The sequence below is a fragment of the Zea mays genome, chromosome 8, assembly GCF_902167145.1.
Source record: "Zea mays cultivar B73 chromosome 8, Zm-B73-REFERENCE-NAM-5.0, whole genome shotgun sequence".
NCBI classification, from domain to species: domain Eukaryota; kingdom Viridiplantae; phylum Streptophyta; class Magnoliopsida; order Poales; family Poaceae; genus Zea; species Zea mays.
In genome coordinates this window covers 1,120,492-1,147,256 of record NC_050103.1, presented here as the reverse complement: position 1 = coordinate 1,147,256, position 26,765 = coordinate 1,120,492, and the positions used below count along the sequence as shown (strand labels likewise).

The 26,765-nt window shown below is 49.1% G+C and overlaps 2 protein-coding genes across 2 annotated transcripts; both read right to left on the bottom strand.

The window, feature by feature from the left end:
* Positions 1–288: 288 nt before the first annotated feature.
* LOC103634645 (chitinase 10) lies at positions 289–1,641 on the bottom strand. The gene has a single exon (XM_008657242.4). It carries the CDS (start codon positions 1,319–1,321, stop codon positions 464–466), a length of 858 nt encoding a protein of 285 aa, XP_008655464.1. The 5' UTR covers positions 1,322–1,641; the 3' UTR covers positions 289–463.
* A 5,090-nt stretch (positions 1,642–6,731) lies between these two features.
* On the bottom strand, positions 6,732–16,600 carry LOC100283600 (myb-related transcription activator). The gene is made up of 3 exons (NM_001156501.2): positions 16,113–16,600; positions 12,820–13,028; positions 6,732–7,675 (listed from the first exon to the last, which is right to left on the bottom strand). Exons 1-3 carry the CDS (start codon positions 16,435–16,437, stop codon positions 7,106–7,108), a joined length of 1,104 nt encoding a protein of 367 aa, NP_001149973.1. The 5' UTR covers positions 16,438–16,600; the 3' UTR covers positions 6,732–7,105.
* Positions 16,601–26,765: the final 10,165 nt, after the last annotated feature.

Here is a 26,765-nt window from a genome sequence, read left to right as displayed (position 1 = left end):
GAAACAAATATAAAATAAAGAACCATTTGTATCTGATCCGATTTTATCCCTAGGATAACTTAAAGAATAACTAGACGGATGTGAATGTGGGTGTGAAGGCCAACAAGCATGATTCAAATCCTCATTTATATAATTTTGACATTTGTAATATTTAAACGTGGAGGAGTCCTAAGGACGACTGTAAAAATTGGTGGAAGCCTGAAAACTGATGCTTCCTTTATATAGTCTATTAAATTATTTTAAGATTATATGGTACTATATTATATAAGACCGTATACGAGAGAATACTGAGATAACTTAGCGTCCATCATAGCTCAGAGAGTCACAGTCGTCTACTGTTTTTTATTGATATATATACTGTGTTTTGTATAGGTCAGAACAAGAGAACGATCATCCAAAACGCTATCATCAACTCTGTTAGAAACAGGCAAACAGCTTAGAACGTAACCCCGTAGACACTACACTAGTAGGGCTGCTGGTGTGCGCAGTCGAGGTTGGGGCCGGCGTCAACGTTGAAGATATGGCAGTACCTCTGGTAGAAGCCAATCCGGTTGTTGACCCGGGCATCGTCGGTGCGGTTGCACTCGAGGCCGCCGTTGACGATGTTGGTGACGAGGCCAAAGCCGGGCGTCCGGTTGGCCGCGGCGTCGGCGGGCGTGGGGCGGTACTCTCCGACCATGACCTCGTGGCACGACGGCTTGGGGCGGCGCGGCGTCATCCAGAACCAGAGCGCCGTCCGGAACGCGGTCTGGGAGCAGTTGGCCACCAGCTCCGGGTTGCGCAGGCCGTCGAAGCCCAGCGCCTGGCCCGCCGGCCCGTAGTTGAAGTTCCAGGAGAGCTGGATGGGGCCCCGACCGTGGTAGGACTTGCCCGGGTAGCACGGCCACTGCTCGTCCGTCGCGTCGCAGTAGTTGCTCGCCGGCTTGATCTCCTCCTTGTAGCACAGGCCCCACGCGTACTGGCCGTCCGGCGCCGTCGCCCACCCGCCTGTGGTCTCGTGAGAGATTTGCGCGAGGAAGGCCGCGACCTCGCGTTTGCGGGTGCTGAGGTCGCCAGTGGCGGCGAACGTGGGGAACGTCCTGGCGGCCTGGATGAAGGAGGCATAGGTGTAGAAGCCCTTGGCGGGGCAGGCGTCGTCGTCCTTGTGCAGGAACAGGGAGCCGTACAGCTGCTCGCTGACGAGGGCCGCCACAGGGACAACAGGGGCAGGGGCAGGCCTCCTCCACTGCCCAGGGCCGCCGTACCTCGCCTCTGCTACGCCGATGACAAGGAAAGCGACCACGGAAGCAGCAGTCCACAAGGCGCAAGAATACGCCGCCATTGTCGATGATGATGGTTGTGATTGCGATCAAGTCACGGCCGGGTGCCTGCCACAAGTGATCTGTGCGTCGGGTTCCCCTTGGATTACGGAATTAATGGGTGCTGTGTGTGCTGGAGCGGCATGTTCGCACAGGCGTGCTCGCTCTACATATATATAGAGGTTTTAATTCTGCTCTAGTGGAGGAGCGTCGGGACGCATGGAAGAGACAAGAACGGCCGGCCGGCCGCCGGCCGATGGTGGTGGTGGTGGTGGTGGTGGTGGTGAGGCGGTGACTGGTGGTGAGCGCACTGGTCCACCGCGCGCGCCATCACTAGTTGCACGACCAAATGCATATGCAGTAGACAGACTAGAGTAGGGATGGCAGTAGGTAAGGTAACCAGTAGGCACATGAAGCCATACCCATACCCACTAGGAAAAAATTGACCCATACCCATACCCACTACCCATCATGGGTACAAAATTACGCCATACCTATACCCACTATGGATAGCGGGTACCCATACCCATTAACATTACGATAGACATGATCATTTGAATCGCAAAAATAAGTATCAGCATAATAAATGTATCGAACCTAACATAATTTTATCACAGATTCAACAATATTCAACATTAAATGGCAATATCATGCCTTCAAATCACACAAAACATAGCATTGATTCTACCCGTGCCCTAATAGGGTTTTTACCCATCGGGAGCAAATTCATTTTATATGAGACATAAATCCGGACTCACATGTCATATATTAGCGGGTTCCCCATCGGGTAGCGGGTATGGGGCAACAGAGAACATACCCACGCCCACCATACCCGATGGGCATAACAAATGACCCAATAAAATACTCATGGGTATCAAAATCTGACATACCCGTGCCCTAATAGGGTTTTTACCCATCGGGTTTCGGCTTTCGGGTACCCATTGTCATCCCTAGACTAGAGATATGCATGGGTATAGTGGAGATTATTGTAGTGCGTGCATGGCAGCAAACTGGGCGTTCCATTAGCAAATGGGATGATGGGTGGGTGACTGGGTGTTTGGCATTACTCGTGCTTAACTACGTGCGCAGCAGAGATTTGAACAGGTCAGCTAATAATTGCCTCCTTTCCAGGGTTAATTTGACCGATGCGGGTGGACTCGTGTTCACTCCTTTTTTAGTGCACGGCCTGCTGCAAATAAAATGTGCCATGTGCCTTAATTTTCCAACGAATCCACGACAAAATATCAATCTATCTACGATTCGATTTTCAATCCATGTACGTGTCAGTGACGCAACGCAGTAAAAAAAATGGCATAATGTACAGGCTGACAAGTGCTTCGAATTAATTAAGTTTTTTTGAATGGTTTTACCCAATAATTACTTGAACATTTGAAACCTTGAAACATCTCTTATCTCTTTAGAGCAAGGCTAATAGAAGAACTAACCGAAGGCTGCATAATTTTGCCTTATCATCAAGAGCTAACAATAAAACCATTACATATAGGTCCTGTTTGGTATGTCTCCAACTCCAAACTCTAGGGTGGAGTTGATTGGAGCCAGCTAAACACCTCAACTTCATCTTTTTTTTAGCAAGCCCAACTCTATGGAGTTCCTAGAGCTCTAGTTTATTTTGGTGGAGTACCTCTTTCACAGCTCCAAAACGCTTTAAAATAAACCAATACGTGGAGTTAAATGAAAATTAACCACCAATGCCATTAGTTACACAAAAAACGATTCGTTTTCTTTCTTTCCTCCCGTCAGCCTCATACGCCGTCGCGATTGCCCCCGACAGCGCCATCAGCTGCGCCGCCCCCTCCTACACTAGACCTTTCTGCCTGCTGGCAGCCGCCAGCGCCTAGTTCGCTGGTCCCGGCAGCTGCCCCTCCCCCGGTTCGCAGGTCCCGGCCGCCCCTCCTCCCCCAGTTCGCCAGTCCCAGCTGCACGCCCCTCCTACGTGTGCCCTCCTCTCTTGACTTGAAGGTACTCCCTCTCTATCAATCTAATTAGTGTTTAGTTTTTGCATTTAATTTGTGTAATGCCTTGAAATTGTACATACTTTGAACTTTAGTTGCTACTTGTATTGTTAGAATGAATTAATTTTCAGAACTAGATGTCATTTTAAATTTCAGAATTGGATGCTCATATCTCTTATGCCTTTGATAACTAGCACTTGGTTATTTGGGATAGCATGTGTTACTGAAATAAAATTTGTGAGTTCTAATAGATGCCAGAAATTGATTGGAATCTTGAGAACACACGGTTGTTTGTAACTTGTTTGCCGAACAAGTTGGCAAAGGGAATCGACCAAACACTTACCTCAAGTCAGTTGGGTATGCTGAGGTGGAGAAAGGATTCAAAGATAGGACATGTATTATTGATGTTACGAAGTCACAGCTCAAGAATAAATGGGACAAGTTGAAAGAAGATTTCAAGGTATGGAGGAAACTTAAGTTGAGGCAAAGAGGAAGGGGTTGGAACCATGAAAAAGGCAATGTTGATATGGATGATGATTGGTGGAAAAGAGCTAGACCGGTAAGTGATATATAATTTTTCAATGAATATGTAATTTATTGGATGATGCTTGTGTTATTTATATATTCAAGATGCATATACTTTTCAGGATATACCAGGATGTCGAAAGTTCAGGATACACTATTGCCACGTGTATCCTATGTTTTCTTTATTTCTTTTCTAATTGCTATTGCCAATGTACTTTTTCGTTGCTTGTCGTGAGTTTCGTCATGTGGAACCATATTGTACTTTTTTCATTAATGCAAAACTAAAATGAAACCAATTTTGTGTCACTTATTCATATTATCTTATTGCTTAAACTTGTTCAAATTGTTTTGTACAGATGTCTAGAAGTGATAGTGGTGACTCTTATGATGATGATGATTTTTTAATATGGTTGAAAAGTGTGGTAAACTAGCTCAAGCTTATGTGTACATGTACATGGAAAAAGCACCACCAATGACATCACAACTCAGTGGCATGGGGTGGCTTATGGAAACTATAAAGACTCATGGTGAGTGTCACACGATCTTGCACATAAACAAATATATTTTCTTTGATCTTTATGATGCATTAGTTGAGAGGTATGGACTGAAACCATCAAAGCACATGAACACTTATGAAATGCTTTCCATCTTCCTTTTCATATGCGGTGGTTGTGAGTCCAATAGAAGAAGTCAAAAGAAGTTTAAGCACTCTAGCGAAACCATTCGTCGAAAATTTCATGAAGTTCTAGAATGTGTGCTTGCAATGTGTGGATTTTTTTGAGACCAACAGATCCTAATTTTCGCACTGTTCACAAGAGGATTCAGAAGGATAAGAAAGCATATCCACACTTTAAGGATTGCATTGGTACTCTTGATGGAACTCATATTCGGGTTACACTATCTCATGATGAACAAGTGAGATATATTGGTAAAACAGGGATGGCAACTCAAAATTTGCTTGCGGTTTGTGATTTTGACATGCATCACATATGTGGCCGCGGTTCAACCAGGTGCTTTACATGACACAATTGTACTATACCATGCATTGGAAGCAGATGTGGATATATTCCCACATCCTCCTCTAGGTATTATTTTTCGTAATATAATGGATGATCATTTTTTCTAATATCATGGATGACCTTATTCTTATAATTACTTGTTGCATGTGTGTAGGCAAGTACTATGTTGTTGATGCGGGCTATCCTAATCATCCGGGATATCTAGCTCCATACAAAGGTGTCACACCCGGATTTAATGACAAATTCAGGCGTGAATCAAATATGTGCTAGGATCAAGTCTCACACATATGATGACTCATGGTACATAAACAAATGTCACATCTTTACTATATAATAGGAGTTCTATACAAAATAACTAAATAATTACATTATATGAAGACAACGATCCCCTACAACCATAGTTGACTGGGAGGCGACGGCCTAGACCTCTCATGAACTCATCGCGACATCCTTCATGCTCCTCATCTTGACGATATCTGCCTTGACCTGGGGGTGTGAGTATAACAAGAGTGAGCTCACATACGTTCATCGCTTAATAAGTTGTGGGGAATAATGTGCATAAGCTCATTTACGATGGGGGCTCAAGTGAAGTGTAAGACTTACTAAAGAAGATGGTTAAGGCTGAGCGTTGCTTTTAATAAGTTGGTCAAAATTTTATTAGCAGTTACTAAGTATAAGTAGATATCATCCCAATTAAATAAGAGATCACAATTAATAATAAAGCCCACAATGCAATGCAAATGACAGATTAAATTTTAGTTCTATAAGTTAATCATGTGAGGGTCCGATCCGCGCAAGAGCACGACTGATATATCAGTTTTACACTCTGCAGAGGTTACACATCTTTACCCACAAGACGTGTTTCCCATTTAGCTAGGGTTAGCTAGACCCTTGGACACTTCCAGAGTGAATGACTAGGGATTCATTGAGCGGCTGGGGGTGAGGCGTTTGCGGGCGGCCGAAATCAAGGGAGGAGAGCCCGGGCACGATGATTTCAGCGCGGCCGGGGAGCGACGGTTTCGGGGCGAGAAAGAACCTCGGAGCTGGTGGGCAGGATTGAAGCGGGACTGTTGTGCGGGATGAGACGGTTGAGGTTATAGAATGGTACGACGAACGGTTGAAATCGTAGAACGATATTTTACTCTTGCAGCCTTAATAAATATCAGAGATAGTAAAAATATACGGACTCACCAGCCGAAGGGGGTATTGATATGTTGGCTTCAACGCTCATGTATATGTAGTATCTATATATATGGTTCGATGAAAATTATCTAGTGTTTTCCCGCACATATTCCACGCTTTCGTTAAGGCACACATGTTCTGGAAGAGTTGGTATTGGCTTCAAGATCAGTCCGGCAAGGTACAGGTGATCTTTGAAGAGATCTTGGCTGCAAACTCTCTGCAAGATCTTCCACATTTGGAGATCTTTGGGGAAAAAAAAGACGTCAGCTAGTAAGGAAGCTGTAGCTGAAGATCTTCGCACAAAACTGGAGACTCTATTAGATCGAGCTAGACATCTCGGATGATGCCGATCGATGAAGAACCTGCCTGCTTGTTTGACACGGCCGTCTGCTTAACTCGCACTACTCTACGGCAGTGCAATCTTTGCAGCGATCCTGCATTATTTATATTGACGACCTCAATTCAGGAGTCATAGTGTTCTCTCGTCACGTACTGAATATCCTGAGATTGCAGATCAAGCCGAATCGTGATCTCGATGCTGTCATATTTTGCTTTGCATTGGCGATCCCGGCACCGGCTTCTTCCTCTGAAATCGTGGGTACTGGCACAACACATCTGACTTGATCACCCTGCATTTTGCAGTTAATAGAGTATCTTGAACTGATCACCAAGTTGACAACTGCAACCCTTCTAATCTTGTTTGATGTCCAGCCAGATTTTTGCCGCTGCACCATCATACCTTGATCCTTGAAAGTTGATAGAAAACCCCTCTACACCAAAACCATTCCATCAAAAATTAAGAATTCAAAGGCATCTAATTCAAGCATTTACATGTCAGAATTTCCACATCGATTTCCTGAAGCATGGAGGATGAACCAGAAAAGGTAGGTGCATATGGCGTCCCAACAGGCAACAATTCAGTGCTGAAACTAATGGCATGCTACTTCCATTGACACATGTATCTCTCTACATTTGTCGATGGCAAGGAACATAAGCTGGAAACAGGATAACTAAAAAGTCGTTACAAAGTACATGGTCACGTTCTGAGGTATTGAGACCATCAGTATAATTTGTAAGACTTGACCCAGCGGGCATGTTTCATGCTTCCTCAAACTGCATGAATTGGACTGCTGTTTCTCTTGCTTAGTTCAGGTCTATTCATCGGTGGACTCACATGAAAAGCTGATTGCCTTGTATCTGTGGATCCAATAAGCTCAAGGGAAAGAGCAGTGGGTTCCATGGAGCCAGAGCTAGCTTCGTCGATGCTGAGCTTAGACATACCAACAACATCATCTGCCTTAACCACCCCCTTACCATTCAAAGGAGTTGGTTTTAGGATTTCATGGGTTCTGGCTGCTTCCTCCACGTGGGAAACACTTGGAGGCCAAAGAGTTAGTGGAACAGGGACCAATGATGGGTAGAATGCTGGTCCTGTTGGATCAGTTATGGTCTTGAATGGTACACTGGGGTTCATCTCCAAATCTGGTAGCAGCAATGAAGGTTCTGCGTATTCAGATTTCTCATGGTGCCCTGGCTGAAAAGTTTGTAGCTGCTTAGCAAACTCTGTTTCCTTCCGTTGTCCAAGATGTAAGGTTGGCACGTGATTTGAACTTGTATCTTCATCTTGAGTATTTTGGAGAGTAAATTGTTCCACAGCAGCTGGGGACTCATCCATTGGCTGCAGATTGAAGAGGGAAACATAATTATTATAATTGTCAGACTAACCGTCTAGGGTTTGTGTTATTCCCTGTGTAATGACCGTTATACCCCTCTGTAATGGGCCTGGCCCAGTTTACTCAGCCTATTAATATATCACCCAAACCCCTGTTAGGGTTAGGGATCACATTCCAACATGGTATCAGCCTAGGTTTAGGTTATTTTTTTTCCAACAGCAGCCACAGCCGCCGTGGGGGTTTCCTTCACCCCCTGCAGCCGCCGCCGCCCCCCCCCCCCCACCCAGCCGCCGGAATCCCCCCAGCCGCCGGCCTCCCAACTCCGGCCCTCCCTCCCTCCCCGCCCGCCGCGCCGCCTGCAGGAACGCGGTCTCCCGCCGCCGGCATCCCTCCCAGGCGCGCCCGCAGCCGCACCCGCCCCCAGCGCGCCACGCCGGCCTCCCTTCTTCCCCGCCGCCGGTCCGCCCCTGCGCTGCCGTGTGGTCGCCCCACGCCGTGTAGCCGCTGAGGGCCGCCGCCCCGCGTCGTGCAGCTGCTGCGGGCCTCCCACCTTCTCGGCGCGTCCTTCGTCGCGCCTCCCGCGCGCTTGGTCTGCGCCGCCGGCCCTGCCGCCAGGGGCGCCCGCGCCGTTCCTCCCTCTGCCGGCCGCTGCCTCTCCTGCAGCGCCGCCGCTCAGCACCTCCTGCCGGCGCGGCCCTCTGCCGTGCCCGCCGCTTCTCCGTCGCGAAGGCCTCGCTGGAACGCCCGCTCCCCCTGTGCGCCCTCCTGCCGTGCCGCAGTGGGTCGGCCGGGCCGGGGCAGCAGCCGTGCCCGTGCAGCCCGTTCGCCCCTTGTGCGCCCTGCCTCTGTGTCCCAGTGGCCATCCGCGCCCTTGGCCTCGCTGCGTCGGTTGGGCTCCGTCCCGGTTCCATGGCGCCGCCCCCGCCACACATGAGCTCTGCCTCGCTCGCCACTTCCTCCCTGCCTCCGCCCGTTTCCGTCGGGATGGCTGTGCGCGTCCTCCTCAACGATGGCCAGCTTGTCCGGGGCACCTTTGTGCACTTCGATCCTACCATGAGCCCTATCCTTTCTGACTGCGTCGAACTCCACCCCCAGGCCGGCCGTCACGTGTCCGGGCCCCTTGTCTTCCCCCGTGCAGTGATCGCCTCCCTGGCCATTGAGCCCTCGTTCCCTCCCTCCCCTCCCAGTAACCACGTCAGAGCTCCTCCTCTGGCTCTATCCGCGCACCCTACGGCCTCCCCACTGTCTCCCTCTCCCACCGATTGGGTGGTCGACTCCGGGGCCTCCTTCCACACTACCCCCACATCTAGTTCGTTATTCCACTCCCATCCACCACACCCCTCACATCCTTCCTCCATCGTCGTTGGCAACGGTTCCACCCTCCCGGTCACCTCAGTAGGTGCATCGGTCCTCCCAGGACCATTCCGCCTTAACGACGTCCTCGTTGCTCCCGGACTGACTCATCCCCTCCTCTCGGTTCGTCGCTTCACTAGTGACAACCAGTGCTCTATGGAGTTCGACCCCTGGGGTCTCACCATACGCCACCTCCCCACATATGCTGTGCTTGCTCGCTGTGACAGCTCCGGCCCCCTCTATTCTCTTCACTTGCCCTCCACTCCCCACACCAGAGCAGCCTCATCTCCTGCCCTTACTACTACCACCACATCACATGCTCTTGCTACTACCACCACCTCCTCCGCCATTTGGCACCGTCGCCTCGGGCACCCTGGACCTGACGTCATGTCCCAGCTTGCCGGCCACTCTGACATATCCTATACTCGGGGCTCTTCTGAGCGCCTCTGTCATGCTTGTCAGCTTGGTCGTCACTCCCGTCTTCCTTTTTCCACTTCCACGTCTAGGGCTGTTCAGGCCTTTGATCTTGTCCACTGTGACCTCTGGACGTCTCCTGTCCTTAGCCTCTCCGGCTACAAATACTACTTGGTCATTCTGGACGACCACTCCCATTTCCTTTGGACTTTCCCCCTTCGGCTGAAGTCCGACACGTTTACCACCCTCACTCACTTCTTCGCCTGGGTATCCACCCAGTTCCGGCGTCCGGTCCGTGCCCTGCAGTGCGACAATGGCCGCGAGTTCGACAACAACGCCTCCCGTTCTTTCTTCCTCACTCACGGCGTCCAGTTGCGTCTCTCGTGTCCCTACACCTCTGCTCAGAACGGCCGGGCCGAGCGCATGATTCGCACCACCACCAATATGATCCGCTGCCTTCTATTTCAGGCGTCTCTCCCTGCCACCTACTGGGCAGAGGCCCTTCATACCGCCACGCATCTCCTCAACCGTCTTCCCTCGAAGGCGGTGAGCCACCCTACACCTCACTTCGCCCTGTACGGCACAGCCCCTTCCTACGACCACTTGCGCGTGTTCGGCTGTGCCTGCTACCCTAACATTTCCGCTACCGCCCCTAACAAGCTTTCTCCTCGCTCCACTCGCTGCCTCTTCCTCGGCTACTCTCCTGCCCACAAGGGGTATCGGTGCCTGGACCTCACCTCCCACCGCATCATCATCTCTCGTCACGTCGTCTTCGACGAAGATGTGTTTCCCCTTGCAGGCTCCACCTCACCCACCGATCTTGACTCCCTCCTCGAGTCCGACCCGGTTTCCCCCCCACCCCCGGCGCCCCGTCTTGCGCCGTTACCTGCTCTTCGTGCAGCCATGACGCCACAGCTCGTGCCCATCTCCGCGCCCCGTGCGTCGCCGTCGACCCCGCCTGCGCCACGCGCGGCCACGTCGATCATGCCTGCGTCATGCGCGGCCCCGTCGATCCTGCCTGCGCCCCGCGCGGCCCCGTCGACCACGCCTGCGCCACGCGCGGCCCCGTCGATCCTGCCTGCGCCACGCGCGGCCCCGTCGACCCCGCCTGTGCCACGCGCGGCCCCGTCGACCCCGGCTCGCTTCGCCAACCCCGCACTCGTCTACCATCGCCGTGGCCACGCCACTACCTCGACGCCCCCCGACTCGGGCCCGTCGACGAGCGCGGCTCGTTTCGCCGACCCCGCCGTCGTCTATCACCGCCGCGAGCCGGCCACACCCGCCGCTCTCGACGTCCCGGCGGTTCGCTCCGAGTCGTCCGTTTACCACCCGGTCGCCATCCACCGCGACCCCGGGCACGTCCACCCGATGGTGACTCGGCGCGCCGCCGGCGTTCTCCGCCCCGTCGACCGGCTGATCCTGGCAGCTGCTACGTCTAGCACTCCACCCGACGCTTCCCCGGTGCCCTCCTCCGTTCGCACTGCCCTCGCCGACCCACATTGGCGTCGTGCTATGGAGGAGGAGTACGCGGCCCTCTTGGCTAACCACACCTGGGACCTGGTGCCGCGTCCACCAGGCACCAACGTGGTCACCGGCAAGTGGCTATTTCGCCACAAGCTGACCTCGGACGGCTCCCTCGACCGCTACAAGGCCCGTTGGGTCCTTCGGGGCTTCACCCAGCGCCCCGGAGTGGACTACGACGAGACCTTCAGCCCTGTCGTCAAGTTCGCCACTGTTCGCGCCGTCCTCTCCCTCGCCCTCTCCCGTGACTGGGCGATCCATCAGCTCGATGTCAAGAATGCCTTCCTCCATGGCACTCTGACGGAGACTGTCTACTGCAGCCAGCCCACCGGCTTCGTCGACGCTGACCGTCCGGACCTGGTTTGCCGGCTGAACCGATCCCTGTACGGCCTCAAGCAGGCGCCACGGGCTTGGTACAGCCGCTTCGCCTCCTACCTGGCCTCTGTCGGCTTCGTCGAGGCCAAGTCGGACACGTCCCTGTTCATCTACCGGCGCGGCGACGACGCCGTCTACCTCCTGCTCTACGTCGACGACATTGTGCTCACGGCATCCACCGCCGACCTCCTTCACCGCACGATCGTCGCCCTTCAGCGGGAGTTCGCGATGAAGGACCTGGGGCCCCTCCACCACTTCCTCGGCGTCACCGCCGAACGTCGGCCTCAGGGTCTCTTCCTCCACCAGCGCCAGTACGCCATCGACATCCTGGAGCGGGCTGGCATGTCTGACTGCAAGCCCTGCACCACGCCTGTCGACACTCAGGCGAAGCTCTCTGAGGACGACGGGCCTCCGGTCGCCGACGCGACGTCCTACCGGAGCCTCACCGGCGCGCTCCAGTACCTCACGTTCTCCAGGCCCGACATCGCTTACGTCGTCCAGCAGGTGTGCCTGCACATGCACACTCCGCGGGAGCCTCATCTCACTGCGCTCAAGCGGATTCTACGCTACCTCCGCGGCTCCCTCGACTACGGCCTCCTACTCCGCCCATCCCCGACGTCGGAGCTCGTGGTCTACACCGACGCTGACTGGGTTGGCTGTCCCGACACGCGCCGGTCCACCTCCGGCTACGCCGTCTTCCTGGGCGCCAACCTCGTCTCTTGGGCCGCCAAGAGGCAGCCCGTCGTCTCTCGCTCCAGCGCTGAGGCCGAGTACCGTGCCGTGGCCAACGGCGTGGCCGAGGCCTCCTGGCTGCGCCAGCTCCTCCACGAGCTTCACAGTCCCCTCCAGCGTGCCACCCTCGTCTACTGCGACAACGTCAGCGCGGTATACCTCTCCACCAACCCCGTGCAGCATCAGCGCACGAAGCATGTGGAGATCGACCTGCACTTCGTCCGCGAGCGTGTCGCTGCCGGTGACGTCCGCGTTCTCAGCGTCCCCACCACGCTTCAGTTCGCCGACATCTTCACCAAGGGGTTACCGTCGAGTGTCTTTTTAGACTTCCGATCCAGTCTCAACATCTGTACAGGATAGAGTTGTGACTGCGGGGGGGTGTCAGACTACCCGTCTAGGGTTTGTGTTATTCCCTGTGTAATGACCGTTATACCCCTCTGTAATGGGCCTGGCCCAGTTTACTCAGCCTATTAATATATCACCCAAACCCCTGTTAGGGTTAGGGATCACATTCCAACAATAATCTAAGTCTGTAGTGAATATAGATAATCCTCAATACTCCCTCTGTCCCAAAATATAATTCGTTTTAGACTAATCCCATATTCATTAAGTAACATATGAATGTAGTTTCCATGTATGTCTATATTCATTATCATCTGAATGAATGTGGAAGGAAAAAAAAAGTGAGCTAGAAAGAACTATATTTTGGGACAGAGGGAGTATTAGACTATTGCATATAAAGAAAACATCATACCATTTCTGGGACCATGTCAAATAAGCTTGACCGCCTCTTCCGTCTCGATGAGTTTGTCTGTCTAACAAAGTACTTTTGAGCATGGCTTGCAACTTGAGTCGGGGTCCTGGAAACAACAAAGTTTCTGGATATCCCGCGCCAGTCTCCCTTACCAAGCTTCTGCAGACCCATCAGAAACATTCTATGCTCTTCTTCAGTCCAAGGTGTACCTGAAGCACAGAAGTATTCCCTTTAAAGCATTGATGCACACACCAAATAACTATACTATGAGAGAGAAAAATATAGAATAGCACATTAACTAAAATATTTCCATTTCAGAGAATATAGTTGTTCCCTTTGAACTTGACTAGCATGAATATGCAATAGCATCGTGTAAGATACATCTCTTGGGCAGAAGATCACTACAGCACCACAAGAATAGTTTCTTAAATGTAAGAGGCAAATAAATATATAGCTGCAATGTAAATGCTTGTAGTCCCTTTCCTGATCATCTGGATTGGGCCCATGATATGTAGAACGTGTACTTAATATTAATGAAAGGCATTGCTCCTGCTAATCTATATGAAAAAAAGGTAAATAGGCTTATCCGCGTCTGCATTTTTGACAGACCAGCTTAAGAAACAGTTTTGGAGGAAGGTAAGAATATTTGCATCATGGAATATTGACTGTGCCTAACATAGATAACTTAATCTTGAAAGAAAAATGGTAAAAATGGCAATGACAAGCAGGCTTGGAACAACTAAACACGCTAAATAACGTTATTTCATAATTGTCTAGACTCGAGTTCTGGTCAGGACAAATATGACAAGAAGAAATATTAGCAGACCCCACATGATACTGATGGGATTTCTTGGAGATTGGCTGCAGCCAAAATTCATGATCTGGCAAAGTTCAGTTTTTGTGGAATCACAAGGATATTACCCCCCACCCCCGCTAATGTATATTAAAAAGGATAAGTTCAGATATTTCAATTGGAAGCACAAGAAAACAGGTGTAGTACTAAGATGCCATGAGTTCATAAGGTTTTCAAATGAAGGAAGAGGTTTGGTACTCTCCAAGATATTTAAGGGGCCTTAACTTGTAAGCATTTAAAATTATATTGAAAAATAATAAGCAAGGCAAAGCCGGTCCTTGGTCAAGGGCAATAGGAAGATATGACTTTCATATGCTTCTTTATTTTTTCAAGATAATGATATGCTTCTTTATTTTTTTAGGTAATTATATGCTTCTTTGTTACATATGAGACGAAAGAGAACACAATATTCAGAACAGGCAGACAGATATTCGTCTATGCATGGTCACGGTACATAAAACATGGACAGGGGCGGAGCTACGTTGGTGGCTGTGGGTGCGCCTGCAACCACATCAAAATCACAAATCAACGCTTAGCGCTAAACGTTCACCTCTAGGTGCTCAGCGACTAAACATAGTAAATAACACTATAGCAGCAGAATGACAAAAAGTTCATTGCCTTGCCGGTGTCTTTTTAATGAGCCATTTTTTTGCTTAGTTATTGAATTATATTCTTCTTGGGTCTGCGTTGACATCCTTATACATTCACAAGTATTGCTCATTATCTATGAATATATATGGCATGAAAGAAGTGTCGCACCCCCTTAATTTTTCTCTAGCTCCGCCCCTGAACATGGAGCAGTACTCCAGTCAACGGCTGAACGCATACTATTGTTTGCAGACAAAACGTACTGTTTCATCTGTAACTGCATCCCTATGTTCCAAAATCAGAGTGGTGAAGACAATAATGTGCTAAATGTTTAGCTTGCCTTAGGACTTAGGTAACTTCATTACCACTCGGTGGACACACATTTTAGGCATAAAGTGTATGACAGATCACTTGAAATGATGCCCATGGTTTAAGACCTTCCAATTTAAAAGCTATGGAAATAGAATGGTTCAAGAAGCATGATAAACCATTCAGGTAGCAAAATCATAACTGTTACGCTCTACAAAGAATCACATGCTCATACAAGGGAATTTCTTTCAAGGTTTTGGTCTCTTGCTCTGAAATTCACAACAGGCTAAGTTATTCATCTCATAACCATTAGCTCAGCTGATTCAACACCAAATACAATCAAATAAAAGAAAAAAGCAAGTGACCTTATACAGCCAGACTTAACCATTAGCAGACCATGAAGTTGCTTGGCTCCTATAGAATATAGTCCCTTCAAAGCCAAGTGCCAATAATGTATTGTTTTGCACAAACGTACTGATTGAATAACATATCCCTACCTACACAGATATATTAAACAAACTTATGGTGCACGCTTAGGACTGGTCAAAACAAAGGGAAATTTTATATGCCTAGATTCTTTTAGGATCAGGTGGTTAATAAATTAAAAGGTGAAAGACACATGAAGGGAACACTTTGTGGGACTATAGTCGTGGCCAACCACTGACCCTCGTGGGACGTGATCTATCAAGGTATTGTGATGCACAGCAGCACATGCCCATATAACTTAATCAGGTGGGAAAAGATATTTAGCTGATTTGATTAGTGTCGGCCATTCTGGACGGTTCCTACAGACTCCACCAGTCCATCCTCAACAATAATAAGGGAAATTTGGATCCATACCATTAAAAGATCACCACTTTGGATCCATACCATTACTATCTCACTTACATGTGGGTCCACATGAGTCAATGACATGTGGGGTCCATGGTATATATCTAAAGTTTGGATCTTTTAATGCCAAATATTTGAGTCTAGCAAATAAAGTTATAAAAGGGAGCATGATTCCTATAGCATGTGTCCAAATACTGATATCAGGTGCAAGATAGTTCCTTTTTCTTCAATTTAGTTCCCCGCAGAAAGCCTGGTTGTTTCTCAAATGGAGTAGGGCGGCTACCACTCTTTGATCTCAAAACTTGGAAGGGCACTATAGCTATTTGGTCTTGGCATTATGTGATGGGTATATCATCGAAGGCACACATACAAACTAATATCTTTTTTGAACTTCACACAAATCAATACTTGAAGGCGACATTAGAGAATTTCAAGCCACGAAGGTTGGCGATGACAGAAAAATCGGATCTCTCTTCTCTCCACTCGGAACAAATGTAATGCCACCAAACAACAGCTCCCCAGTTACCTACCGCCCAGCGTGTCCAAGATGTATTAGGCCCATAGAATGCCACGAGTGCAATAATAAGCGGGCAAAGCGACAGCTTTCGCGGTTTCACGATCAGTCATGGAGGTAATTTATCGAGAAGCGCTTCCGAAAATCTCAACGCATAAGCAAACCAAAGGAACGACTGACGTTGCAACAAAGCATCACCTTTCTTGCGCTCGGCGCGGCCATTCGTCGAGCAGGATGCGTGCGCGGGATCATCGGACACGTAGCCGGTCCCACTGTCTTCCCCTCCTCTGCCAGCACCCACTCCTTCCACCGGCGGCGACGAGCCGCCGAAACCGCCGCCGAGCGAGGACACAATGCAGCTCATGCTGGCGCTCTTCTTCATCACCGCCGGCGCCGGCGCCGTCGTGAGCCGCACGCCGAACAGCCTCACCCCGCCGCCGCCGCTGCCGCCGCCGGCGGAGCGGACGGGGCAGGTACGCGAGTTGTGGCCGTTGTTGCTGCAGTGCGAGCACCGCCGCGTCATCCTCTCCGGCGGGGCGCCGGCGCGGGGGCTCGGCTCTGGCACGTGCGCGGACGCGTGGGCTTCGTACGTGCGACGAGCAGGAGCGTTCCAAATGCGACGCCGTGTGCTCTGGATTTCGCTCTCTTCGCTCCTCTTTCCGAGGAGATGATATTTGGGAGTATTTAAAAGAACAGGACGAGACGAAATGACAATAATGTCCGCCACCGTCCCTTCAACGGGTGGCGGTAAACTCCGATGCAGCGCAACCACTCGACCAGCAATCAGAGATGCCATTTCCATTTTGTGTGTTGTTTATTTGTAATCACCGCTTTGGAAAAGATCAATTTCAGAGTGACTCGCATGGAGTTTTTTTTTTTTGCACAGATATTACATTCTTGAAAAAAGTACAATAACTACTATCTATCTAGAAAAGAAAAAGAAACCATGGCCCTTGATCGCATAAGGCTTGTTTAGATTTATTATAGATTATCTATCGTTATCTAGCTAGTAAGTAATACGTCTTAAAAAACTAATATGCAGTAGCTAATATTAACTACCTGACGATTATCTAAATAGATAATAAGTAATGGTATTTGGATTCATAACTAATAGATTAGATAATATATGGATGAAGAAAGAAAATGTTCATTTATCTCTTATTAATTAGTTAATATTATCTAGGATTGAGTAGACAATATATATAATTCTCAATGTAAGTTTTATAAGAGTTTTATTCTCATTAAACGAAGTGCTGCATAGGCAAAATTAGTAACATGGCATGGACTTAACGAGGAGAGAGATGAGTTGAGTTTCATGTGATGAAATCAGTATACACGCTTGCTTAGTTCTATGAAACTGCGATGAAACTCCATTGATAGCACTTAGTTTCATCCTCACACTTCTTCAGGACCTTGTGTGGTGATGTTTTAATATGGTAGACAAAACTACAACTGACCACATATTTTTATAGCATATTTGATCACAACACCATACACTAATTTAGTAGCATGTCTTAATTATGAAACCCAATAATGAGATTTGTCGAGTACCCAGGATTCGAGTGCCCAAAGTAGACCCATAACTCTTGACGGCCTGCTTGACCACCAACTCTATGCCGAGCAACCCTGCGAAGCGGAGCAGTCGACCAAGTTCTCATCGAGCAATTCAGTGAGGCGGAGGCCATGACCTAGTACTATTGACCCACGTAAGCCACGATGAGACGTGTCGTCACCAAACCACGTCTGGACCATGGGCGCGGCATACCAAAGGGGCGCTGAGAGATCACCATCAACATGACGGTACACCACCACGTAAGGTCTCTAATGTATCCCGTCTGCCTTGTGGGGCCAGTCAATCCCAGTCATGGGAGACCTAAGCACCGGAGCCTCCACAAGTAACCCGCATACCGGGAAGGATAGGACTATATACTATAGCGGGTCACAACAGCACTGTGCACGATTTTCGGCGGCCACTGTTATTTTCGGCGGCTAACGGATGGCCGCCGAAAATAACGGCTGATTTTCGGCGGCCTGGTGTAGGCCGCCGAAAATAATGTTATTTTTGGCGGCCTCTTCCATGGCCGCCGAAATTTTCTTGTTTAAAACGGTCAGCCGACCTTTCTCTTTTCTCTTCCTCTTTCTCCCGACCGCGCCTGCGTCTCTGTGCCCGCCGCGCCGCTGTTCACCGCCGCCCTCCCCGCGCCGCTCCTCCCGGCTGGGCCCACGCCGCCGCTGCCGGCCGGCCCCGCGCTGCTGCGCCGCGCCCTCCCTCGTGCCGCGCATGCCCCTGTGCGTGGGCGCGAGCCCGACCGACCGCCGCCGCCCCAACCGACGCCGCCGCCGCCCCAAAGCCGCCGCCACCGCCACCGCCCCGAGCCGCCGTCGACCGCCGTTCAAAGCCCCGCGCTGCCCCCGTTGACCGCCGCCGTTCAATCGACTCCGCCATCATCGCCGTTGAAAGCCCCGATCGTTAGGTATTTTTTTGTGTTATTTATTCAATATTTTCAGCGGCCGTTGTTTAATTGCCGCCGAAATTAATATATATTTGTGATTGTGTATATTTAATTAGTTGTGTGATTAATATTATTGTTTAATTCGATTTCATTAATGTATTAGTGGTATATGTGTTTTAGTAATTAGAGGTATATTGTATTTAGCCATTAATTTCATATTAAAATGCGGTACTATTATATTATTAATTTTAATAGTAATGGTATTGGTACGTAGAATAATTGCATTATTAGTGTATGTGGTACTTAGTTTGATTTGATTAATATTATATCATTCTTTGTTTTTTATATAAATAATATTATTTAGTGGCAGCGAGGTTATGCTACCAAAATTATTGTGGGTCCTGGTAGTTTGCTGTGGTTTAGAATCTATCCTTGCCTATACATATAGGACCGATACACTTGATGAAATTGAATAATGGTTTCACAATATGGTTCGATTTAACAGTCTCAGGCATGGCTGAAGACCGTGCATGGATGTACAATGGCTGGAGTAGGAATGGACGTCATTCTGATGAGTGGGTAGCCAAGACCAAAGATTTTGTGGACCACGTATTCGCCTTGTCCTTAACCGGCACTGTCAGATGCCCTTGTAGGCGGCACGAAAACAGTATATTTCTTAATAAGGAAAGAGTTAGCCTAGATCTTTGTCAGTTTGGATTTATGCCCGGATATGAGGTGTGGGAATATCATGGTGAGGTAGTACCCAACCGGAATGTAGAAGAGGAGGAGAACAATGATTGGGCTGGCGATGATGCGATGCATGAGATGCTAGATTCGCTATGTCCAGAATTCAACCTAAGCTCCGAGGATCCTGCCACACCAGAGGTTTCCAGATTTTTTAAACTACTAAAAGACTCTGAAGAGCTGTTGCATGAACACACAGATGTGAGTATACTCGCTTTTGTGACTCGGCTCATGGCCATTAAGTCCAAGTACTTTTTCTCGAACAATTGTTACAATAAGATTTTAAAGTTATTAGGAGATGTGCTCCCAAAGCCCAATAAGTTGCCTAAAAACATGTACCAATCAAAGACAATTATCAAAGGTCTCGGTATCGATTATGAGAAGATTGATGTGTGCAAAAATAATTGTATGCTTTTCATGAAGGAGCATGCGGAAGAGAAAAAATGTCTGAAATGTGGACAATATAGATTTGTGGAAATTGTTAATGATGAGGGTGAGAAGGTGATGACAGATGTTGCACATAAGCAGCTCCGCTACTTGCCACTAACTCCTCGAGTGAAACGGATGTTTCTATCTAAAAAAACCGCTATGCACATGCGATGGCACAAAGAAGGTGTCCGTGATAACGATGACCTAATCGTGCACCCTTCAGATGGGGATGCATGGAAGGCTCTCGACACGTTTGATCCCGAGTTTGCAGCTGATTCGAGGAATGTTCGAATCGGCCTCGCGACCGATGGCTTCACACCTTTTGGTCAAATGGCATCATCATACTCATGTTGGCCCATCTTTGTTATTCCATACAACCTTCCACCTTCTCTTTGTATGAAATATGAATTTATATTTCTTTGCTTAATCATTCCTGGCCCAGACTATCCTAGAAAGAACCTCAATGTCATGTTAAAACCCTTGATTGAAGAGTTGAAGGAGCTTTGGAAAGGTGTTGAAGCATACGATGTTTTTACAAAACAGATATTCAAACTTCGAGTTGCGTATTTGTGGTCGGTGCATGTAGCATCCCAAAAATTCAAATCCTGAAATTTTCTCAAACTCACCCTAAATTCAAAATGAATTTCAAGTTTCATTTCAAAATTTTTGTTTGCGAGTTGATATCAACAAATAAAATATAGTGGTCTATATTATCTCCAAAATCCTCCTCAAAATATCCTACAAATATTTTCCGAGTAATCCCCCTCAAATTCTTTCCAGAAATACTGCCCAGATATTTCCCTAGTGATCCCCTTCAAGTTCTTTCCAGAAATACTGCCCAAATATTCCACCGATATATCTCCAGATATTTTCCTCTTGAGAAATACCTTCAGAATCATTTTTAAAGTCCCTACAAATATTTTCTTCATAACTTTCCTCATGCCCATACGTATACGTATGCCTCCGGTGTCATACGGTGAGCTCTACAAGCTAATTACACTCATATAAGACAAATCCATGCTTATCTCCCACTAATCCTCTCATCCTCCCACTAATCCCCTCATCCCTCCCCCTAATCCTCCCACCATGGCTATAAATAGAGGGGCAAGGGCCTCCTCTCATCCCACCCCAAGCCATTTCATGGCAACTCTCTTCCCCCCCCCACACACACCCACTCCATGTTCCACACAAGCACACACTAGCACAAGGATCGTTCGATCGTTCTTCGATCGTTCGTCCCCCTGTTCTTAGTTTGTTCGTTCGTTCGTCCGATCGTTCATGGTTCGTTCGTCCGTTCGTTCGTCCAAATAATCTTTTTCCTGCCGTTATGCTGCCGAAATTCCGATCGTTCATTTGTTCGATCATTCGATCGTTCATCGTTCGTTTATAGTCCCTATTCATCGTTCATCGTTCGTTCATAGTCCCTATTCATCGTTCTTCCAGATAATCTTTGTCCTGCCGTTATGCTGCCGAAATTCCGATCGTTCGTTCGTTCGATCATTCGATCATTCATCGTTCGTTCATAGTTCCCTATTCATCGTTCATCGTTCGTTCATAGTCCCTATTCATCGTTCTTCCAGATAATCTTTGTCCTGCCGTTATGCTGCCGAAATTCCGATCGTTCGTTCGTCCGATCATTCGATCGTTCGTCCGTTCGTTCGTCCAAATAATCTTTTCCTGCCGTTATGCTGCCGAAATTCCGATCGTTCGTTCGTTCGATCATTCGATCGTTCGTCCGTTCGTTCATAGTTCCTATTCAGCGTTCGTTCATACGAACTATTCACTATCACTATTCACCATTACTATTCACCGTTACTATTCACACACACTATTCATTATCGTTACTATTTACCATTACTATTCATCATCGTTACTATCCATCAATGATATCTATAATTACTTTTCCGTCGCCACTATTCATCGTTACTATTCATCGGTCATCTAGTTATCCCAAATTTCAACTACTCATCCATCATGCTGTCCAGTCCACCTAAGACCAGCCAGACCCATGTTCCAGTCATACGGACTCTGGTGATTGTGATTTTCCTTCCAGTAGGAACTTCCCATCTGGTCACCCATCCCAGGTTTCTCCAAGTTGAGCATGCTTGACTTTGAGATTCCTTCGAACCAGGCTTCCAAACTCCGATTCCAATAATTCTTGTTTCTAAATTCTTATCGAATTATTCCCTATCCAACCATGTCATCCCTTAAACATGGTTCATATTTCAGAAGACTCCCAAAATACTCTTGTCCCACATTCTACCTATAACTCTCCTGTTCATATTAAGTCAGACGATTCATTCGTCACTATTCTCACCAACAGTGAACTTCACTGTGCTACACCACATACACCCAGCTATAAATACACCCAGCTACCCTCTCCCTCTCCACACACACTCAACACCCTCAGCCAAGGCAAACACCCCACCCACTCAGTTACTCTGCTCTGTCGGCTACACGCATACTGTCGCTTCGCCTCCAGTCCACCCTCCTGGTAAGCACCTCCGCTCCACCACTAGTAATATCACAACACCACATGACACAGATTCTACTCAAGACTCTACCCATCCATATATCGCTATTCTGACCACTATACTAAATATTTGTTGGTATACTTGCTTGTTTGTATGTTTGCTTATTCATGTTGCATAGTTATCGGAGTGTTCGTGCCGTCTCGTGGAGGCTAGATCTGCAAGTCTACGCCAGGCAGTGGAGCTAGAAGCCAGTTCCGCGAGCTCCCCTTCCCCCTTCGCCGAATAAGCACGGCAAGCTCACTGGATCCCTTTGATGCATAAATTACCTATGATTTTTCAACCACAACCCTCAGCCTGTTATTTTATGCATGATATGATTTTGAGACAAGTTATTATGGCCACCCAGCCGCTCGCCGCAATCAATCCCTAATATATTTGCTACAAATGATTTGAGGAAAGGTGTAAGTTTTCAAAAGAAAATGCTTTTCAAAATGTGTATGATGAAGGGTTTTCACCCTTATCACCTTTGAGTAGGGATGATCAAGGACTCCCTGGTTTAGGGGAGGGCCTAAGGTGATGGCTCAGCTGGTTTAGGCGTGAGCAGAAGGATTGTCCCCTCTTATAAGGACCGGTTTGTCATCTTTCACTACCTATACTCATGATAAGTACAACCACTCGAGACTGTGTGGGCAGTCACTCAATCTGAACTCGTACGGTCCAACCCCAGGGTTATGAAGGCTGGGGAGCACCGGGAGGATAAGTGTAACGCCCCGAATTTTGCAGTTGAATTTTTTCTTTTCTTTACTCGCCAAAATTCGGGCGTTACCTTTTCCTTTTCTTTTTCCCCTCGCTAAACCTTGACCTTTTTCAAAGTTTAGCGGGATTCGGTTTGGAATTCCCGTATGTATAAAAACCCTAAATACTTTATGTTGTTTGATGCACCATGCCGCCCTTGCATTTTTGGTTGTTTGAAAGTGCAATCGCATTCATCTAAAAGATCGGATTTCGAGAACAAGCGGAAAATCTTTTATCTTTCTTTCTCTCTCTTTCTCTCTCCCCTTTCTCTCTCTCTCCCGCGCCCTGGGCCGACCCCGGCCGGCCCAGCCGCCCCCTGGCGCCCCCCCTTGGGCCCAATTGGCCCAAGCCGCCCCCCCACCCCCTCTATTTTTCCCAATTCTCTCTCCCTCCCTCTCATTTTCTCTCATTTTCTCTCCCTCACCCTAAGCCGCCGCCGCCCCTGCCCCCTACCCTAGGCCGCCGCGCCGCCCCCTGCCGCCGGCCGCCCCTCGCCGTCGATCCCCGCCGGTGAGCCCCCTCCCCCTCCTCCCTCTCCTCCCTCCCCTCTTCTCTCCCCACCCCCCGCGCGCCCCCTGGCCGCGCCGGCAGCCGCCCCAGCCCCGCCGTGGCCCCTGGCCGCCGCTGGCCGGCCCTCGGCCGCGCCCAGCCGGCCCCGGCCGCCGCTGGCCCGCCCCGGCCGCTCCCCTGGCCGCCCTGGCCCGGCCGCTGGCCGCCCCCAGCCGCGCCCCGCCCGGCCGCCAGCCGCCCCTAGCCCGCGCCCCGGCCGCCTGGCCCCCTGGCCGCGCCCCCCTGTCCCGGGCCGGTTCAGCCGGCCTCGGCCCCGGCTCAGCCGCCCCCGGCCCCAGCTCGGCCGCCCCCCGCGCTCGGCCGCCCCAGCTCGGCCGCCTGCCCCCGGGCCGGTTCAACCGCCCCTAGGGCCGGTTCAACCGCCCCCCCCTCTGTTTTTTTATTTTTTTTATTTTATTTTATTTACTTTCTGTGATCATAATTACTGTATTTTAAGTAGGCTAATCACTGTTCATGCTATGGGAAAATAGGAAGTTTAATTTAAAATTCCGTTATGCTATTGATTCACGTAGTTAATTGTTTACCCTGTGCAATGTTGATCAACTAAAAGTGATTAGGTTTCCATTAGTATATATAAATATATATAACAGAATTATTTTGTTAAAAACCAATTGTGTCATTAGTGCATAAGATTTAACCCCCTGCGAGACCTTTCCCGTTTCTTTCTAACCATAACAAATGCGTTATCGAATGTCATACTTGATGCATATTCACTTTATTTGTTATCTTGTATGGTGTACTGTTCTTTTGTATTAAATATGTGGATGGATGTATGTATGTTTGCGCTCGCATAGAGAACGATCCGGTCGAAGAGCCCGAGGAATTCGCAGGAGAAGCCCCTGAGCAGCAGTCGGTTGGTGGAGGCAAGTGTCCTTTGACCTATCTCTGTCCTATTCATTCTTTAATTCACCTCCCGCATTACACATTTATACCTAAGGATTGACTAGCTTTTGTTATCCATGTCCTTGTTTACCTATTTGGGTCGGATTATTACTACTTAGTCTGATGCTATTGCTCAACTCTAATCAATGAACATGATGTGATTATCTATGATACGCTGTTTTCCCGTTCTTCTTTATGATTATACTTGTGGCATTTAAGGGGACTCGAGCGGTTTCTCGAGTGCCTCTCCGTAAGGACCTGTTCTATGGATGACCGCCCGGGAAAACAGTGCAACCATGAGGGTGGAATGGGGTGCCCTTAGCTGAATAATTAGAGGATCCGGGATGTAGTTCACTTAGCCGTCGTGCCGTCAATGGGGCTCGGTGTATGCGGCTCGCTCTGCCAAGTTTGGGTTCGCCCCTTGGGGAGGAGTGCGGTGCATTTAGGAAACCTAACGGGTGGCTACAGCCCCGGGGAATCTTTGTAAAGGCTACGTAGTGAAACCCTGCCTATTCACCTTGGTAGTGTTTAAGGGTTTGATCGGCCCGAGGCAAGAGGGAATCACGGCTTGTGGGTAAAGTGCACAACCTCTGCAGAGTGTTATGAAACTGATATATCAGCCGTGCTCACGGTTATGAGCGGCCAAGGGAGCTCCAGAGATTAGTGATACTTGATCAGAGATATTTTGGTACAGGTGGCAATGAGATTGATGGTTCTGGTTATGATTATGGTATTGGTAAGTGGTATTCTTTCCGTTTGGAAAGGATACATTGGGTTAATAACTTGGGTTAATGTTAAAACCTGGCTTTCTACTAGTAAGTAATAACCTGACCAACTAAAAGCAACTGCTTGACTTATCCCCACATAAAGCTAGTCCACTACAGCCAAACAGGATACTTGCTGAGTATGTTGATGTGTACTCACCCTTGCTCTACACACCAAACCCCCCCCCAGGTTGTCAGCATTGCAACCACTGCTCAGGAGAAGATGAAGCTGTGGAAGGAGACTTCCAGGAGTTCCAAGACTACGACGAGTTCTAGGTGTGGGTTAGCGGCAACCCCCAGTCGGCTGCCTGTGAAGGCCGTGTTATCTACGTTTCGTTTTCGCACTTTGATTTATTGTAAGAACTATATGGACGTCTCAGACGTATGATGTAATCGACTATTATTTCCCCTTTTAATACTATTTGAGCACTGTGTGATGATGTCCATGTTATGTAACTGCTGTGTACGTGAATAACTGATCCTGGCACGTACATGGTTCACATTCGGTTTACCTTCTAAAAACCGGGTGTGACATAAGTGGTATCAAAGCCGTGCTGACTGTAGGACCGCTAACCTAGAGTAGGATGGTCGTTTTAAGGATTATAGACCTCTGTCCCTGCCTTGACTTTGATATCCCTTCAAAAGTTGGTCCTACTGACCAAACCTATGTTCTACTACATATTATACCTTGCTGAAAATTATGTTTTATTCTGATCCTTCATTTATTTATGATTCATTACTTGCTGGTCATATTAATTCTATTCTCACCCTTTTGCTTGCGATGTCTTTTGTAGATGGCTCGACTTAGACACACTGCACGAAAGTCAGTCATCCCCTTCTTACCCTCCCGCCTTGCTGAGCGTCCGCTTCGCCGTCCCGTGGCCGGACAGTCCAGCCACTTGGAGAGACTGCACCACCGCCTGCATGAGGAGCAGGAACGTCGACGACAGGAGCAGCAGAGCTCTTCCTTCTCGCTCCACCAGGAGATAGAGTCTGTGAGGAGCTGCTCTCCTGTGCTTCCCCTGGAGGCGCCCCCTGCACCACCACTGGGCGTCCCAGCTTCTGGAGTAGCTGCTGGAGGAGACCCAGACGACGGAGATGGCGACGACAGCTCGAGCCACGACACCGACTTCTCTGCTAACCTTGAGCCGGAAGGATGGGTTGCTCGACCCATCACTCGCGACGCCGCTCGCGGGTGTCACTTCCACGATGCGCTCGACACCCTGCTACGTCGGGCATTTGACCGGCATACTTGGTCCGTCGAGTATCGCTGTGTGGTCTACCAGCACAGTCGCGGGGTCTACCCGGATCGCTGGGAGGCAACTTGCTTGGTGCGCTGCCCGGAGAACAGTCTCCAGGGAGCGGAGGCTTGCTCAGAGCACTATTCTATCTCTGAGCGGGACTCAGCTGAGGCAGCCATGCAAGATGCTGCACGGCGTGCGCTTTCGCACTACTGCTCGGTTTTCGGTGGGGCAGCTGACGGCCTTGACCTGAAGTATTACCCCCGCCGTTCATCTGGCAGCACAGGAGGCGTGATTGTCTCACCTGTCGGTGAGGGCAATCCTAGGTTGAGCAGCACAGTCAACCTAGCCGCCGTGCTAAACACGGAGCTGGACCATGCATTAGACGAGCTGAGTAGGGCTCGTGCTGAGATCGCCCTGCTGCGGGCTGAGCGCGCGGAACGTCGTCACCTGGACGGTGGTTCCCCCGCTCCCGTCGGGACTCAGCACCCGTACCGCT